The following is an 18,774-nucleotide window of genomic DNA, read 5'->3' on the forward strand; positions in this document are numbered from 1 at the left end:
TTCATAGGTTAGAGAAATGGAGCTAAAATATCCATTGAGTTGGACAATTTTTGTCATCTCTATCAACTATTTAAAGGAAGGGTTTCAGAAATGATAGAGATCAGGACTTCAGCTATCAGGCTGCACTTTTGATTAACCACACACTACTGCAGTGAGAATGTAAAAATTTGCAGTCTGAAATTGAAAATAATTGAGTTTAAAAGATAAACAGTAGAACAAACCTTTTCCTGGAAACTGAAGACTGTCTCTGCTAAGCGTTGTACATATGGATCGAGTTTGTACGACTCCCACACGAGCGCAATTCCTTCTGCAATCAAAGCCTGCACCTCTTTCTTCAAACCAGCAACCAGAAGCGAGATGGTGTTACGTTCTTCTACTTTCTCACACGTTCGTTCATACGTACGGACGCTTTCGATGAGAGAAATAGCAAATGGGTAGAGTTGGTTTGCTTGGTGAGCTTTGTTGACAATTGCTAGTGGAACACGGAAACCCAGCCACTTCAGGTTTCGGACTTCTTTTGAAAGTGTAATTATTTCTGGCAGGAAGTTGACTTTCAGTTTCAGGACATTTCCACTTCGACCTCTAACACGAGTGCTTTCAATGGTGAAGATACGGCCAGACACACCAAGATTGCGTTGCTGAACTTTTCTTGCCCAGTCGTCAAAGATCTCCTGTGTGTTGAGCTTCATGCGAAAGCTATCTCCATCTTGCTTCAGCTTCTGGCCTTCAACATGGTTCTCCCAACCTTTGCCTAGCACATCTTCGACACGCTTCATGTATGCAGTAAGCTGTCTGTCAATCTGCTTTGCCCAAATTATGGACCCAGACACAGGAGGCAAGTCACGAACGTGACTCATTTTACAAGCTTGACTTTGGGGGTATTGTACCTTAAATTTGTCATGAAGAGACTCAATATCATCTTTTACACGCTGGATCAATTGTGTTTGATATTCACGAATGGCTCCTCGAATGTGAGGTCTGACAAACAAGGCATTGAACCGAGAGAAGATCCTGAACATTTCGTTGGCATTCTTTGCGGTACCGAGCTGGTCTCTCAAACGGGCAGTGATCCTTGTTTCAACCCTATCAATTCTTTCATCGTATCGTTTCATTGCTGCCTCCCATGCTTCTGTACCTTCTTTGGAAACATCTAAACCATCTACTTCTTTAACATTCTCATAAGCAAGATTTACTTCTTCAATTGCATTAGCATCTGCAGCATCAAAAAGAACTTCTGCTACTTTCATATCCTGAGGTTCGGGTACATCTCCTTGATTTTGCTGGGCAACAGCAGTTACCTGCATTAAAATCACAGTATAGTAAATTGGATGCTGGAAAACTTAATATAAATAACTAAACACAGCCTGTTCTAACAGAATTACTACAACCCGAAAATTTTAGTACCAAAACAAAGTTTGCATTTGATTTAAGCTCAACTAGGAGAGTGGCAAAGCAGTTATCTTAAAAACTTCCACTACTGTGTGGCACAATCTCATTTTCTGATGCAGTTTAGCCAAGCTCAAGTATTTACATGCTATGTAAACTCCTCTATGACAAGTCTGCACTCACTGCACATGACTGTGACCATGACGAACACTAAGTATGTCTGAGGTAAGACTAACCCTATTGGAAAAACAGACTGAGTTTTCTGAAGGAGTAAAACTGAATGTTACCTTAATTTTGTGCTGATGGTATTTCAAAACAAGATAGAACATTCCTATGCCTTTCAGAAAATAAATCCACTTTCTCTTCCCATTTAAAGAGAACTTTCCTGCATTTATAACTGTCCTCCTTAGCCTCTTAGAAGGCCAGATCTGGAAGCCTTGTCTCCACAGGACTACAACTGAAGCTTCTTCCCTCATTTCTTTCGTGCAGAGTTTTAGCAGCAACATTTGGGCACATTACACTATACAAACCAGTAAACAGAGTAATAATTATTAGAGGTGGAGGAAGCTAATCACTGGGAACTTTGGATTGTGAATTTGCAATCACCTGATTCAACATAACAGCTCTTTCCTTTGCACCATTTAATATCGCCTACAAGTAAGAGAAAGGAAGCTGCACTGCTTCTCTGCCTGATAATGATTAAGAGTATTACCTGAGGTCGTAAGACTCTCACAATAACTGCCCTCAGCTGCTCATGCTGACGCCTGAATTTCCTCATTTGATCAAGACGAGCTTGGAGCTTCCTATGAGCAGGATTGATACGCCACACCATCTTCAGGTTCTCTTCCCTTTTTCTTTTTACGATATCTCTCAACAGAACTTGTAGCTTCTCATATTCATCATCCCAGGTTTGGAAAACTTCAAAACATGCAACCATTACCTGAAAAAAATATTAGAATAAGAACTCTGGGTGGCAAGTGAAAGGCTTCCCTAACGCTACCAAAGCAAAAACAGAGCCTATTTGTGTCACTACACAATGAACATACCTTTTCAAACTCTTCGTAGGCAACATGCATCAGTTTCCTAGTTCCCAGCACTTTAAGTAGCTGAGAACTCAGATCTCTTGAAATAGCCTCCACTAAACGCAATGCCCTCTGGATTGGGTATTTTGTGTTTCGGATTTTTCTCAAATGGGTAAATATTGCAACCAGGGCTTGTCTTATTTTGTCCAACTCAGTAGCAGACAGCAAGTCATTCAGAGGAAAGTCTTTCATCAGTGGATTATAGTCATTCACAGTTTCCAGAGCCTGTTTTAGACCTAAATGCAACAGAGGATATTTTGACTTAGTCTATCATTTTGTTGTCAGTCACTTTAACTTGACTAAGGCTTCTCTAAAAAGCACTGTTCTTTGTACTGCAGTGTTAATGCCTGATAACCAGCTAAATTCTGTCAGATGTAACAAGACACTTTATTTAACAGCTGTTTTACCTGTGTCTGTATCAAAACTGACTGTTGCATGAAAGCGTTTGCCATGCTTTAGAATATCCAGAGTCAGAAGAACTTCTGGACTTTCACGTTTCTCCTGAATGCGATACAGAGCACGTTCCAAGTTGAGCCAGAAGCTTATCTCCTGCAGTGCAGTGCCTGATGCAGGGTCTCGGTCTAGTTTGGTCACCTTAAAAGGAAGAGATGAAAAACAAAACAAAAAGAAAACATATATTTAATTTACATGCTTTGACTGTAAAAACTTGCTTTATTACTAAATACGGTTGAGTCTCATAGGTTTTAATTCTCAAACATCAAATAATTTTGGCACTCTGTGAAAAGTAAAAGAGTTAAGACTTCAACAGGAGTCAAGGTTCAGTTCCTGTATATATGAACATCAGAGATGTGGGATCTCTATGTAGCACCTTCACCATAACTGAAAAAGCCATCTCTCCTCTCTCTTGATTACTGTCTGTATTTTGATTTTGAATGAGAGATAAGCCAGGGCAGGAAATAAACATTTTATCTTCTGGAGTACAAACAGAAACTTCTTGTCCATAACCAATAGATGTTTATAGTATCCACGGAGAAAATAATAGTGATATTGAAGATGCTGTTTCCAATGGAGAACAGCAGGAGAGCTCTTCTGAAAAATAACAGCCTGTTGTGTAAGACAGTATTATCTAAGAGTGGAACAACTGTCTGGGAGAGCTTTTTAACATAGACTTAAATATTAAGTCATAATCTTGCACAGAAGAGAATGGGTTTGCAAAGTAACTAGTCTCAAATCCCCAGAATATCCTGCATGGAGCAGTATTTTACCTGTTACACTGCAAAGATGCACAAAGGAATTTTTCACGTTACTACACAGAAGCTCTTACCATATACTGGTACTTGTCTCTCTTACCTTTTGTATTTCTCTAATCCAGCGATTGACTCCAGATTGTAGCTGATTGAGGAAGGTTGGATCCTCAACCTTCTCACCAAAATCTGTAACCTTTGGTTTTTCTCCACGTTCATAACACTGCTTGGCAACATTAGTAATGATTGGATGAATTGGCAGACTAATCTCTGGAATTTCAATATTCTGCTGCAGATGCAACAGGCCCATTTCAAGTTCTGCAATCTTTTTCTCAACTGAAGGGGCCATCTTGTCCCCATCCCTGAAAGAATACAGATGTTTCCATATAAGAAATGAAAATCATATGTGAAGCATTTAAGCCATTCGATTTCCTTCCCCAGAGTCAGCAACAACTTCATACACGTTTAAAGAATTTCACACGTGACTTGCCTCGAACACCACTTTGTTAGCACTAGAGAAGTGAAGTATTATTTATGCTCAATTACCTGTCTGCTTTGCCAGATTCTCTGATATAGGACTTGAAAAAGGGAGCAACTGCATTGCTAATGAAAGAGTGCAATGTTTCATATGGAGAGTCTTCGCTAAGAGTCAGCACTCTCAGCTGGGAAGACACTGGCTTGTCAGCATCAATTACTGGTGTTCGTTTAATGAAGGCCAGGCTGTAGAAAGATCAGAGAGTTACCAAACAAACATTTGAAACTTGATCATGATTAGAATAGCTTTCATCTGACTGCAAGTTTAGTTCACAATGCTAACTTGTATCACATATTTTATAATCTTCCTTATGAGAAGCTTGAAAAACAAAACTTCTAATAAATACATCTTTATACTTCAGTATTCAGCTGAACTGAGCTATCAGTAAGCTCTATGCACTGTGGACGCCGTAAGGAGGCACATCATTCCATGGCATTTGGGACAGTCAAAGAGATGTTCAGGAAAGTGACAAAGGCAGAGGTCAAACAATAAGAGATTACTGAACTTCGCTTGTAGACGTGCCACAAATAGCCTTTGTTTCTCGTATTTAACCTCAGAGCTTGAAGTCCTCAAGTGCTTTCCTTTCAGCCATGTGATACGTCCTTACTTCATTATGGCCCCCACCTTGAAGCACTGAATAAAAACACTACGTGAAGCAATAGGTAAATGCTAATTACCCATCTGATTGTGTCCATAACTGTAGTAGGTTTCACTTTCATGCGGCAGAAATATAATAACTATTTTAACAACTCACCTGTTTGATTTTACTCCATAATGGATGTCAGTGTTAATATTGTAGGAAATGAACTCTTTTTCCTCTTCTCCTTCATCTCCCACATCCTCTGCAAAAAATAAACTATGTAAGAAATATTCTAAGGCACCTGTCACCCTGCTCTCTTTTGACCATCTTCTGTTATAATCAGACTACTACCTAACCTTTAATTTCTACTCCAACTTGTTATATAAAATTACTGAAGTTAAATTCAGCCTTGCAGAATCTCTCAAAACTAGGGTGGGTTAATTGGTTTTCTAGCACAATTCCGTTCTTTTCTATATTGCAAGGAATTTATAAAACATTACGACAATCTGAATGTAGTCCATATTCTGCTTATAATGAGTAGTGAAAATTTCTGCAATACAGAGAATGCATTTCTAAAGATAAAGTACCAGGATAACCAGACTTTGGAGAGAACATAAAGCACTTTTTTTTAAATAGGTTTCATCCCATATAAAAGAGAAAGTCTGAAAATAGTCTCTGATCCAGAATAAAAGCCCAAGGGAAGTACCGAGAAATCAGCACAGCTATTGTATCCAGATGATGTAACTGCTGGGCTGCTGGCACTTGTGCTGCAATGCAGGGATTTCAGCACAGAAAGCTCCTCCCTGATGGAGACACACCCCAGCTGGACACATTTACACTGGACTCTCGCCCTGCTCTTATTTCACCTCATCCTTCACAGCCTCCAGCTGTCGCCTTTATGATACCAAGCACCAGCAGTCTAATCACAGAACAGATCCCTGCTGGGCACCAAGGGAATCTGGTTGAAAGATGCTTACAGGCCATGCAGCAAGTGACACCACAAGAGTAATCTTGTGACATCACAAAGTAATTTTTAGTTAGAAATACAGCTTCTGATTTGCTGTATCTGTAATTCATACTGTGTTTTTAAAGTCTATGCGTAAGTTTCTACTGAAACATTTGTTTTTAATCACATTAGCAAAACTAAGAACTCTGCATGCTATACATTTCCAATATAGTAAAATTAGAGAAGTTGCTGTCAGGAAATCCCCAGGTAACTGCTATTAAACTAGATGATACTGATGAAAAGGGCTTTACCCCATAGTACATTAGCATTTAGCTTCTAAAACATATAATAAATATCTCGATTTGATTTTAATCACACATATGGGATAATATGGCCCACAAGCTCAGTGCTAACCGATCGCCACTGCCCCCACTGTCTTTTCAGTCTGAACTAAAGATATTTAATTTCTTGAAAGAAATGCAAGAGAACTTTAGAAACAGTTTGCCCAGCCTAATGATGACCAGTACATTCCTCTAAATCTTGTCACCTGGTGCATCATGCACTCACAAAGATTTCTTTTTCCTCCTGAAAATTCTAACATTCTTCCCACTGAAAAAATACGTTTCCGATTTTGGAAGCGGAAGGAGGAGGTTAACAAACGGAAACAGGAAGGGGCCAAACAAAGGCAGGATGCTTCAAGATAACAGTGAGTATTCAGCTCGCCCAAGATCCTCTTTGATCTTTTCTGGGATCAGTACGGGTATTGATCCAGCAATTTGCACAGTGCTGACAGAGCAGATAATGGAGCTTGAAGTTTGACTATATTGACATTCAATGTGCATCTACTGGGGCTGAACCGACAGTCACTGTGAAGAGAGATTCAGTTCTGAAAGTGGAAACTGCCAGCTTTACATATATAGATTAAAGAACCTGATTGACAGTAACAGTCTGTGTTAATAATAAAATCTGGTATACTTTATTATTGTTCAAATAGCAAGGGAATTGTTTACAAAAGCAATTAAAAAAAAAGTTTCTAAAAATACCGACAGTAACAACAGTAAAATGCAGCTTGTAATGACAAAAACATTTCTCTGTCAAGAATGCGTCTTGCTGCAGTGTTTACATCAACCATGAAGCAGCACTTTCTGCGACCCAATTCGTTTTCCTCTTTGGGTGCAGCCAAGCTGTACCTTGCCCAGAAACAGGCTATTCCCAGGAAGGGGCCTCACGGGGCGCCTGCAGCGAGAGCTCCTCCAAGCAGGAGGCACCGCAGGGATGCGGCACCCGCGGCCCGCCTGGGCACAGGGCCTGGCTGCGGGCCCCCGCGCCCGCCTTTCTGCTTCGCAGCCACCAAAGGCGCGAACGGCAGCAGGGACCTTCCGCGTCTGCCCACCGGCGGCCGGGCCGGCGCGGCCAACGCCGCAGCCCGGCGGCTGCCACGGCGCCTCCCACGCCGCCATTAAAGCGGCGGCAGCGCGGCGGGCTGGGCCGCACTGCGGCACCACCGCGGCCCGTCGCCCCTCCCCGCGCGGCCCGGGGGACCCTGCGTGTCCCCCCACCCCGCTCCCGTCCCGTCTCTCTCCCCGGTCCCGTTAGTGGTGGGGACGGCGGGGGCGCCACCCGCACAGCGGCGGCGGCGAGCGGACAACAGCAGCCGCCATTTTGACACCACCCGCTCCCTCCTCATCCCCATCGCCGCCGCGCGGCCCCGCGGCACCTTTGAGCGTGGAGCGCTCCACGAGCACCGTGTGGACCTGCGGGTCGGAGAGGAACTTGCGCATGTGCTCCAGGGCGCCCTTCTCCTCCAGCGCCGCCTCGAGCGCCGCCGGCGCCTCGCCGCCGTCCTCGAGCAGCAGCGGCACGAGCTTGCGCAGGTGCTTCTGCAGCACCGACACGTCGGCCACGTTCTGCACGGCCGAGCCCGACACCTCCATGCCGCCCTCCTCGCCGCCGGGGCCGCCGCCCCCACCGCCCCCCGAATCGGACATGCCGAGGATGGCCGCTCGCTGCGCGCCGCGCTCCGGCCCCTCCGCCAGCAGCGCCGCACTGGAGCCGTCACCCCCGCGGCGCCGCACTTTAACCACCGCCGCCCCGCCCTGGATGCCGCGGAGGACGCTGGGAAGGAGAGTCCGCCGCGCCCCTCCCCTGGAGCCAGACGCGCGACGGAAATGGGCGGCAGGACTACAAGGCCCAGCATACCCCGCGGCTCCCGGGGCATGCCGGGAGGGCCGCGCCGACAAAGGCGCCGTGACAGGGCGTGAGCACCGCCCCGTAGGTGTGGGCGTGTGGGGGCCGGGAGAGGAGGGGCGCCCGGGCACCGCCGAGAGCTGCTGCGTTCAGCGGGCCGAGCTGCGAGCCTCGAGCTTTGCCCCGTCGTGCTCCTCCTGCCTAGAGTGAAATAAACGATTTTGAACAGGATTCGTGAAGTGGAAAGAGAAGTTCTTTCTGGCGTTTATGGCTGGAAGGGTGCCTACGTTCCTAGGGGCTCCAGGAGGTTCAGGGAGCCACCTTGCTTGGGAACTGGTTTCTGAAACAATAGAAAGCTCAGGCTTTCGTGTGGGGAAGGAAAGCGGTCACTCAGCAGTTGTGTACAACTACAAACACCAGAGCTGATAGATAATGTTCATACAAAACTGATCTAAAAACAAATAATAAAGAAAGCACACCTAAAAGATGCCTTCATTAAAAGTGAATTTTATTTTTGATGAAAAATAGTGCCAGAGTAATCTCAGTATTGTATATACAAAGTACTGTTACTGAGACTCTCTGTATTTAATACAATATTCTCTTAGTTGCCTTCAATTATTTTTTTAATGGCTTTTACACACCCTATGCTTTTTCTAGGTGTAGTTTATGTTTGAGCATGACACCGAATTTGGAAAAACACTTTTGTCTTTACAAGGCTGCCTGAATGGTGCCAGCCTTCCCCACCCTGCCTGCTTTCCAGGGGGGAAGGAAGCTGCTGCTTCTCTTCCTCACACAGCAAGCGCCACCACCAGTCAAGCCTCCAAATGCGTTAAGTTCAGCATCTTCACCTTCAGGTTGTTCAATAAAAGACTCTGTACAACCCAGATGTATTTTGAGTGCAAGCTGTCATCTCCAAAGAGGTTAGCCGAGGCTATGTTAAAGCACTCATATACTTATTCTTCTAAATGACCATCATCTGCTGCACCAAAATGTTACAAAATTTTTATAACTTAGAGGAAAATGCAGCATCTCGTTTCTGTGAACTTGTTATCATGAAAAACAAAAGTAAGGATACATACAAGGAATAATAGCAGAGAAAGTGTAAAGAGATCCCACTGAATCTAACCTTACTCTTGTTCTTGAAAAACACAGCAACACACGCTGTATGAGAAGATCTTACAGTAAAGAACAAGTCGAATATTCTGACACTTAAATGTTAGACTATTTGCAACTGCAACAACAAAAACCAATTTAGATAAAACATTACAACCACTTTGGGCCTTATCTACTGTGTTAAAGGGTGTGTGTGTAGGGGGCAGTATTTTAAATCAAGGTAAAGGAAACTAAAGTGAAGACAAGATAACCCAACTTTTTTGTACACTCAGGTTTCATTCATGCCTATGGAAAGAGAATAAGCTTTAGCTTACTTCATTGTTTGCATTGGCTCACTGGCCTACATCAAGTTAAATATGTAATGTATCACAAGCCACTGATATCAGCTATTGAAAAGACCAAAGTTGTCAGTATTATACTCCTCGCCACCCCCTAAACATGAAGTTTTCCATCAGGCTTTCCTTCTTTTATAAAACTATGTTTTTAATACATTAAACTAAGCAAAGCCAAAATTGAACATGGATCTAAACAACAACAGAAAAATTCCTATCCTTATAATCTTCAAAAAGCTCATCTGTCCTTTGCAACAAGATTATCACAGCTGGCACTAAGGAGAACAGTCTTAAAGTTGTGTGTGTAAAATCAGCTCCGAGACATGTGTGCGCGTAGGAGTACGAGGCTATAAATTGAGTGATATGTTAAGTGAGCTGAGTATAGTTTAAAAATGCTACACAACTGATACAGTACTGGTATTTTCCCATATACAAAACCTGCAGTAGTTTTAAAATGCCAGATGTTTTTATACAGAGCCGCTCCTTACTTTCCCAGTGTCTTTATCTTCCACACCTAGTATATCAGTGGTTTTGTTAGCTAAATGTGTTCTAAAATTTACAATCAAAAATATACTTGAATTGACTCATCTTAGTACCAAAACAAGTAGAAATGATCCTTGACATTGGTCTCAGACTTCTGGTGTTTACAGAAACTTCCCACAGGGATTAAGGAAGAGAAATTAATACGATCTACCCCCATCACTCTGCCAGCAGACACGTCAGTTACCTCAGTGACTGAAGACCAAAAGCAATCTTTGTTTCCTTTCTGTTCTGGTATTATTTCTTTTCCTTTGTTGATACCCTTCATCTTTTTCATTTTATTCTATTCCAGCACAATCCACTTGCCTTTATGTAATGTATAATCGATGAAGAGAATTATTTCCCCCCCCTTCTTCATTCACAGAGAATAATAATAGATTTAAGAAAATTCTACTTTCAGATTAAATGTCAAATAAAGTGCTTGGAGCCTAGAAAAATTACTCCAAAGCAACTGTTGGGGATGAGACCAGTTGAAACAAACTTTGCATCCAAATTAAGCAATGTCTTGAATGTAGGAAGAAGGTAATTGCACTAAGAGCGAATGTTCAAAATAAGTGAACTAGGGATGGAAAAAGGAGAGAAAAGGAACGGGCAATTGCTGTTAAAAGATACTCATCTCCCCATATTACACTTCGAAGTAAAACTTGCCATGTTTAACTTGAAAAATGGGAATATCATGCAGCAAAGCACAACAAAGCAGGAAAACCCTTCCCAGTTTCCAATTTGTTTTTCCTCTATTACTCTTAACTCTATTACTCCATTCACATCCAGCTTCAGCTTCCCATATCTCACCTCCCTGGCATTTGCTCATTTCCTTTACCCTTCTATGTGGCACCATGCCAAACCAACCCATTTGCTCCCCCCAGCTCCATTCCCACAGAGGCCAAAAACTGAACAAAGCAACTCATGAACAATATTCCTCAAATTTTCCAGATCAGCAAATTTATTTGCCATATCTTCAGGCTTTTTCCTCTCTCTTCACTACTTTCAAACTCAGGAGCAAAATACCAAGCCAATCTTTACACAAGCAGCAAGGAAAAGTTTTGTTAGAAAGAGCAGACAGTCCAAGACCCTGTCTGTTGAAAGCCAGTGCATTTCACAATCTTTGTTTTATTTCTTCGAATGTGATGTCTCCCTTCTGTTGCTTGTTGGGGATGTAGATTAAATGCAAAACACATCCTCTCTTCTAAAGAGGGTATCTGCTCCCTAACGGAGCGACACTGAGGCAGCAGACATCACTACTCTCAGCTACGTGCAGTTAGGTTGCTGGGCATCAGTATCTCCAGCTGTCCAGCTTTCCACTGCTAAACAGGTATCAAAATACCCTTTTATAGCCCACAAAGTTATCAAATTGAAAAACAAGTACAAATAATAACAAAAAGATGTCATATGCAGTGTTAAGTAGATACATAACGCTCACTTTTATGGCACACAAAGAATTTAACACTTCACCTCACACACATTTATGGTGGTACATATATACCAGGAATAAGTTTAAAATAAGGAACTCCCAGGCTAAGGAAGCCTGAACTTTCTGAAAAAGTTAAGAATTTTAGGAGAATCATAATGAAAATTGGAACTTGTCAGGACACAAAATTTGCACCCAGGAAATGCTGAAAATGTATATAGAAGGAAATGCTTTTGCATAAATTGCAAAATAAACATCTTCATCAAAAAACAAAAGCTGTATTTGTTCAAAATTAGTTTGGCAATATTTCAGACAAAAAAACCCCAAAACTCCAAAAACAAACAACATTGAAACAAAACAAACTTGCTCTGCTCTCTGCTTTTCTTGCAGCCACTGTCTACTGAGAGTACTGAAAAAATGTACAGAGAACTGGAAAAAATGTACTCCTCTATTACAGCAAGTCCTTCATGCCAAGAGACCTCTTGGTTTGGCTTTCTGGATCACACAAATGCCTAAAATAACAAAGCAGATTGTGTGAATACTTTTCCCCTTTATCAAAATGGTGGAAGCCCTTCCTCATCAAAACCTCCATGATAGATGTTTATAAAACTTCATCTTTTGTGCTTGCTGCATGCAGGACTGGAAGCAGCCCCAGTATGAGTGGGATAGCAGGAAGGAAGGTGCAGTCATGCTTCTCTTCCACAAAAAAAAAAAAAAAAAAAAAAAAAAAGTGTATTATCTTCCTAAGGTCTCCAGTAAATGCTCCCTTGGAGACTTTTGTTTTTCCTATACACAGTACTTAATTACATCAAAATTTTATTCTGTAAAGACAGCCCAAACTAAGTCAACTCAGCAATTAAAAGAAATCATAATTCAGGGAGACCATGATGATAATTAGAACGGCATTTCTTAATTAGCTACATGCAATGCAAGTCTCCGCAAGTCATACGCACCGTAAAGACTGGATCCAGCGAGCAGAAGTGCTTCGGTTTGAGGTGAACTGGCTCCCTATGCAGTAGATGAGAAGGGGTCAAGGCCTTCCACAATGGAAGCAGAGCCCTCTCTCCATGGCCTAGAATCCCAGCTACCTCCCAAAAGTACTTTCCATGGTACTAAAATAGTTTCCACGAAGCAAATGAACAAAAACTCAACCATGAGTTCAGTCATGCACTTGTCCCCGAGCCCAATTCCCACAGAAAAAAGGATTCGAGTCTGCTACTTCTACCTGCTGAAACCACTCTCAACTCAAAAGGATATTTATATGTCTGTGTGCGTGCATGCACGTGTACAGAAGGATGCTATTGTCACTATTTTAAAATAATACCTACTATATTGTATTTTGAGAGGTACTCTGTCCCTGTTTTTGTAGGGAGGATGACTGAGTCTGCAGTTGTTTCAACATCTGGTTTTTGGTTCACAATTAAACTTGGGAGCACATCTGATGAAGTAACTTCTGGGTTCATAGAGAAAACATCTTCTTTCTATAACCAGAGGAGCTTCACAGAGCAATGGCCACTGAATTAGGTGTCTCCAAAGTTAGAAGGTTATTAGAACTATTTTGGATTTAGTCTTACAATTTAACTCAAGCCAAGTTGTCAGATACTGATCCCAGGCTTACAAAGACAAACAAAGGCTTGTTTATCCACCTCCCTCCCCGCAAAATCTGGGATCAGTACAAAACCCAAAACCTCACTTCTGAAAGTCAGTTTTCTGAGTCATTAACTCATTACCTTAGTTCTTTTGTTTATAGAGACCTCCATTGATTCTGGAGGGAAGGAAGATTTAAGGAAGAAATTTCCTACTGTGGATTTAAGTTCTTTCTTCCTTATAGCCTTGCTATCTGACAATGCCTCAGCTACTACACTGAAATCCTTACTTTTATGGTTGCTTTGCTGGAAATCTGTGAACAGAGAAGTGTTATAGGGGAAAAGTATAAAAGATATGTCTTCATATTTGTACCTAGACTGAAGATACAATCAAGCCACTTTTAGAACTGGTATCTCGTTCTAAAAGTCAGATTCCTTTTGTGAATAATATAAACTCCAAATTTCTTTACTACTACTTTTTATATTTTTGCTCTTGTGAAATTTATGAATTAATCTGTTTTTTTTAGCTCATGTACTTAGTTCTGAATGCTGTAATAACATGAACATGCATCCAAAGGTCCTGTGCTAAATTTAGTTTCATGATAAGCAAGTAAAATTCACATGTTCTTTATTTGTCCATATAATACACCATTTTTTTTAACTTTAAAATTAGATAAAAGCATATTAAATGGCAGGTGTATGAAGTTCTTCAGAAACAATGTCAGAACAAAAAATTGAATTACAAAATGTTAAAAAATATGTAGGTACATTTGAACTTAACATTCCACTAAAGCATAAAGTTACAGATATAATCTAAAGAAAAATAATTGTGCCACTTACCTATTTTTGCTGTTTCTAGGAACTTTTTATTCTGTACATAGGACGATTCTGTACAAAATATGAAGTCTACATTTTTATTACTTATTACCATAAAACAAGGTACAATGTATGTACAATATTAAAATGAAGCCATACTAAAGCCACACTAAAAAGACACTTGTAATATTACTTTTGACATTCCTGATGTACAGGCGCAATTTTGGGAAACAAAGGAAAGGTGTCAAACACAGAACTTTATGAAGAACAACAGTCACCAAAATTCTGCTTAAATTTTTCTTTCTATTTTGGATGCCTTAGTTTTAGAATGGCTTAGTATAGGACTGTACGAAGTACATAGATGGTGGTAATAAACCTTCTAAACCATCACTGGTGATATATTTTGGAACACTGCCTAAGCAAATTTCTGTGGTCCAAAAACCTCTAACAAATTTACAGAGAGCTTTAAGCCTCTAATATCATAATATTTCCCTTTTTGGTGAGTGTTCATCTTCAGTAAAGAGCAGAAACAAAATTCAGACAGTGGAAGATGTTCTTATACGCTGAGCATCACACAGTCCATCAAACATTGATATACAGGTTTTCTCCTTGGTAAAGTAAGAATAATTCCTTCCAGCAACCTCTTGCACAAACATACTGAACACCCAAAATCAAAGGTATTTGATTTTAGCTATCAGCTAAAGATGGAAGTTCAAACAATGGTATATCAAAATACATAGACGTTGCTTTATACAATTAAAAAAGCACCCTTTTTCCCTCAAAAGGAGAAGGCATCTTTAAACTGTTTTAATATAGTTCATCATAATGGTAAAGCATATTCTTTTTCAAGTTTAACAGGAAATGTTTTCAGACACAGTGGACATTCCACTTGAAGCCTGGGTTGGTTTTAAATTTAGATGTCATAAGCCAATATTTACCACCCACTACTTTCTTCCAATAGACAATGTAACAAGTATTGGAAACTATATGTTAAATCCAGCCAACAAACAGCAGGCACTACATCTGCACAAGGTTACTATGAATTTCTGCTTTGTGCAATATTTTTATGGATGCAGGAGACATTATACTTCCTTAAAAAATAAAACAAAACTATTTTTAAAGAAGCCACATTTTTTATCTCTTTATGCATCAAGACATTAAACATTAAGTTATATCAATGTTACTGCCAGAGACAAAGGAAACTAATCACCCATTTAGAATAGCAGAACACAGTTCAAACAGCTTGTAAGCAGGATAAGTAAGTCAAAATACTGGCCACCCTGAGAGAAATCAAATATTGAAGACAAAGCACAATATTCCTCCCGTGCTTTTCCATCTACAACAAAAAGCTCATTACATGCAAGTAATCTTGTGGAATATATAGCAGCATTTGAAGATCATCAGCAACTCAGATGCATTTTCAATTCACTTGTGAGGTGTATTTGCAGCATATGTGCTCTTTACAACAACAATAAAAAATATTTTCACGGTAAAATTATGGTCACTATCTCCTCAGCTCTTAGACTCATTTAAAGAGAGGCAGAATGGAATTCAAAGGTCTGCTCTTTTATTGATTTTATTATGTACGTATATGGTATTGTGTTTCCTGAAAGGCCATGTTCATCTTTCAGATAAAAACTGATGCAACTTAAATGACACAAAATATCTGCCATAGAATACTGAACTCCTAGAGCCCAAGAAAAAAATGCTGAGTATTAAAAGCTCAGAATAAGGTAGAAAATTGTGAAAGAAAATTTTATTAACTTTAAAATACTTAAACTGAAATTTCATATGCAGACCATTCCTAGTCATGGTAAACAGGTTTTCATTTTAGGAAATATTCTTCTACCAGTTCATATCTGGAATACTGGTGCCGTCTTATACACTCAAGACTGGAAAATATGGCTTTAAATATACATAAAGTATTAGGACATGGTATATATCTTCATCCTAAGCAGAGGAGAAAAATTTACAGAACCCTTAGAAAGGAATCATGATCGAGGATTGTCATGAAAGTTACCAGTTTGTAAGCCATGTTTTACAATATGAAAGAATAATTGTGTATTTTCAAAACTGCTGGTATATTATAAGACAGCAATAATGTGGAAACAACTGTAAAATTGAGAAATCCTAGAAAAAGTTTAATAATTAAAATTGAAATATTTTTGCTTTTGAAAACACACACTTATTAGTACCAACTATTGTTCATTCAAAGGATTTATTTAGACAGAAATAGTTTATAGAATGCTCTTCTCAAATATGACTACAAAAACTACATATGTTATCATGAGCTGGTACTATGATAACACCTCGAAGAAAATGTGTTCATTTGATTATAGTCAACCCAATATTCTGTGTATGGAATTGGGTAGGTTACCATTGTTTGAACTGCTAATCTTGAGCTGCATACTCTATTTTATTGCCTACAGAACTGGGTTGAAGAAAGCTTCGACTTTGTGTGTAACTGATTGGTATGGCACAAAAAAGTTAAGTTCTACTGTAGAACTGAGTCCAGAAAAAAAAAAAACTTTTCCTCCAAAATAATATTTCACTGTAATAGTCTAATGCCCATCATGTGATATTAATTCATCAGCTCTGCAATGGGATTCCAAGGCTTTCATGGTATAGATATCCTGAGGCAGTTCTGACTTGCGTCGCACAAGAGGACGATCTTTCTTCTGATCTTTCTGTGCCTGGAATCAAAAGGGAACGGAGTTGGCCAAAAAAGTTAATTACTGAACAATTACTTAACATATTTCTTGCACATCAGTATATTAATTTAAAGGAAAAGAATTAACACACACACACTGGAAAACGTTTACACTTTCTTCTCTTTATCTCACCTACTATCCAGTTTCAAGTCTTCAAACTACTTGCTTTTGCTAAGTGTAGAAGAAAAATTAAAACCAACAAGTTCAAAATATTTAACCTATTTCCAGGTTATAATTTTTCTGCAGATCAAACAAAATTACCATCTATTGTTTTGCTCCAGTTTTTCCATTTTGCTACTTTCAGGGGCAGAAAGTTGAAACTTGGTTCATCCTTAACTGACTGCCCTAACTGTAAGTATACAGTTACACTCTGCTTTCACTCTGGAGCTATGGATAGAGCACTCAGAGGTAGGACGTATGAGTTTTAATTCCCTCAGGCCAATACTGTAAGTGAACCAAAGTTTCATACCTCTTGAATGAAGAGTTATGTATTAGGGAACAGCATAATATAAAAGGTGGGCACTACCATCAACACAACAGTAAGCAGTGCTCACTGCTTTTAAGAATGCTCCTGTATGCTGTTTTCCACTAGAATGGGTGCTGAGCTCTGAACCCTGTGGAAAGAAAGGTTTCCCAGGTCCACAAAAGTCGAAGGTATCTAAGATCTGAAGAACAGCAGAGTTTTAGAAACTTTAGCATCCGCCATACTTCTTATTGGCTAGCCCTCTATTTCTACTGGATTTCATGGGAACACTGCTCTTCATCCGCTGCCCTTGACAGGCATGTAAATATGTAAATTAGCCATTAAGATTTACATTTAGTGCACAGGGCTCGGCAATCTTCTCCAAAGCTAAGTGCTTAAAAACAGCCACCACAGAACATACACCTTGGAAGCATTTCAGTATTTTTGTTGTTGTTGTTTTTTACTTCAATCTAGTGGACCCCAAATGCCACAGTAGTACAAACTATAATGTAATTTTGCAGGATCATCACACAAGGATTTTAAGAAGCTAATGCTGAAGGTTAGGTAACCATATGTTCATTCTAAAATCCTCACTTGATAACTGAATTAATTTCTGACCTCAACTAGTTTTTGAGCTCCATTATCATTTCTCTGGTTTTAAATTGGCTGGATATAGAAATATTCACATTACTCGTATTCCTACCAGACATCTTAGTTGTACTGCAGTGCTCCTTGGCACCTCTCCATTTTCCACCAGCTCCTAGTTTAAACAGTCCTCCCAACCTCTACTTTGTTTGCCAGGACTCTGGTTCCACTTAAGTGAAGTGAAATAAAAAAACACCTGACAATCACTAAGCATTAGCTAAAGACAAAAAGATTACAATGACCTTGAGACTTTTTGCCTTGTAGTGGATAATAGAACACGACAGATGGTGGACTGAGGAAGACTGCCCATTTCCGGACAAGACTACTTCAATTTTATGGTGGACACAGTTTTCAAAACATACTGGCTTTAGTCACTAAAAGGGCTCTGAACTACAGACAAAAGAAAAATAGGAGAGAGAACAGAGCACAATATGGCAGATTTTAGCCATTTTTTCCTTAAAACACAAGCAGTGTTTCTATCATTGTGAACAGCTATTTTTAGATGGAAATTAAAGTTTTGACAGCAGAAATCTTAAAGATGACCCACGCAGATTAAATCAGACATTCAAAAGATATCACTGTATTCCTTGATACATTATCACCTTAAAGTATCAGATCTAATCAATTTTTCTACAGTAGGATAAAACAGTCATTTTAAGTAATTAGAGTTACTTTACTACATTTAAAGATTTGTCAATTCAGTTTGCAATGAGTAGTTTACTATTTTCATATAGTTTTACCTGACAAGCCTCTTCTTTCACTGTCTTTTTCAGCATCTGCAAATCTTCGATTAAAGGCCCATCTGTTTCCATTGCAACAGGACTGTTCAGCAAACTCGCGTCACTATACGTTGGGTACTAATAAAATGCAGAGTGTTAAAATAATCATTCCTAGTAGTAATACATAAAATACTAAGAGTGATTTAGAGCATTTGAATGCCATAATTAGTTATTTAAGATTAGCATCAATATCTTATGCTTCCAGGTATCCAGTAATAAATTATATACAAAACAGAAATGAGAAATGGGGAGAAAAAGAAATTCAAAAGTTCTTGGCAGAAATGTTCTTTTGAAGTATATAAGTACAATTAAAAAATGATTTGGTCATCTGAAATTGAACTTTATAACATTTGAATTTTACCAGTATTCAATTTCAGCTTTGCCAAACTTTTAATTCTAACCTTACACACATACACCCTCTCTCATCCATTTTTCCTCATAAATACTGTAGCATCTGAGT

General features: G+C 39.7%; 2 protein-coding genes across 3 annotated transcripts in view; both read right to left on the bottom strand.

Moving 5' to 3' along the window:
• The window catches only part of DYNC1H1 (dynein cytoplasmic 1 heavy chain 1), a 39,905-nt gene extending 32,179 nt beyond the window's left edge, over positions 1 to 7,726 (bottom strand). Inside the window, exons 1-8 of the mRNA XM_088539645.1 lie at positions 7,452 to 7,726; positions 4,963 to 5,050; positions 4,220 to 4,393; positions 3,780 to 4,035; positions 2,876 to 3,062; positions 2,433 to 2,704; positions 2,099 to 2,326; positions 222 to 1,298 (exon numbers count right to left, since the gene is read on the bottom strand). Of these exons, the coding sequence (XP_088395771.1) occupies positions 222 to 1,298; positions 2,099 to 2,326; positions 2,433 to 2,704; positions 2,876 to 3,062; positions 3,780 to 4,035; positions 4,220 to 4,393; positions 4,963 to 5,050; positions 7,452 to 7,722 (2,553 nt within the window). The 5' untranslated portion in view covers positions 7,723 to 7,726. The remainder of the gene's footprint in view (positions 1 to 221; positions 1,299 to 2,098; positions 2,327 to 2,432; positions 2,705 to 2,875; positions 3,063 to 3,779; positions 4,036 to 4,219; positions 4,394 to 4,962; positions 5,051 to 7,451) is intronic.
• A 5,858-nt stretch (positions 7,727 to 13,584) lies between these two features.
• The window catches only part of PPP2R5C (protein phosphatase 2 regulatory subunit B'gamma), a 68,307-nt gene continuing 63,117 nt past the window's right edge, over positions 13,585 to 18,774 (bottom strand). For both annotated transcript variants that reach the window (XM_088539658.1, XM_088539659.1), the window contains 2 exons: positions 18,276 to 18,392; positions 13,585 to 16,409 (listed from right to left, as the gene is read on the bottom strand). In XM_088539658.1, the coding sequence (XP_088395784.1) occupies positions 16,278 to 16,409; positions 18,276 to 18,392 (249 nt within the window). In that variant the 3' untranslated portion in view covers positions 13,585 to 16,277. The remainder of the gene's footprint in view (positions 16,410 to 18,275; positions 18,393 to 18,774) is intronic.

The sequence above is a fragment of the Tinamus guttatus genome, unplaced genomic scaffold (assembly GCF_059628265.1).
Source record: "Tinamus guttatus ecotype Peru unplaced genomic scaffold, ASM5962826v1 Tinamus_guttatus_pri_ptg000048l, whole genome shotgun sequence".
NCBI classification, from domain to species: Eukaryota; Metazoa; Chordata; class Aves; order Tinamiformes; family Tinamidae; genus Tinamus; species Tinamus guttatus.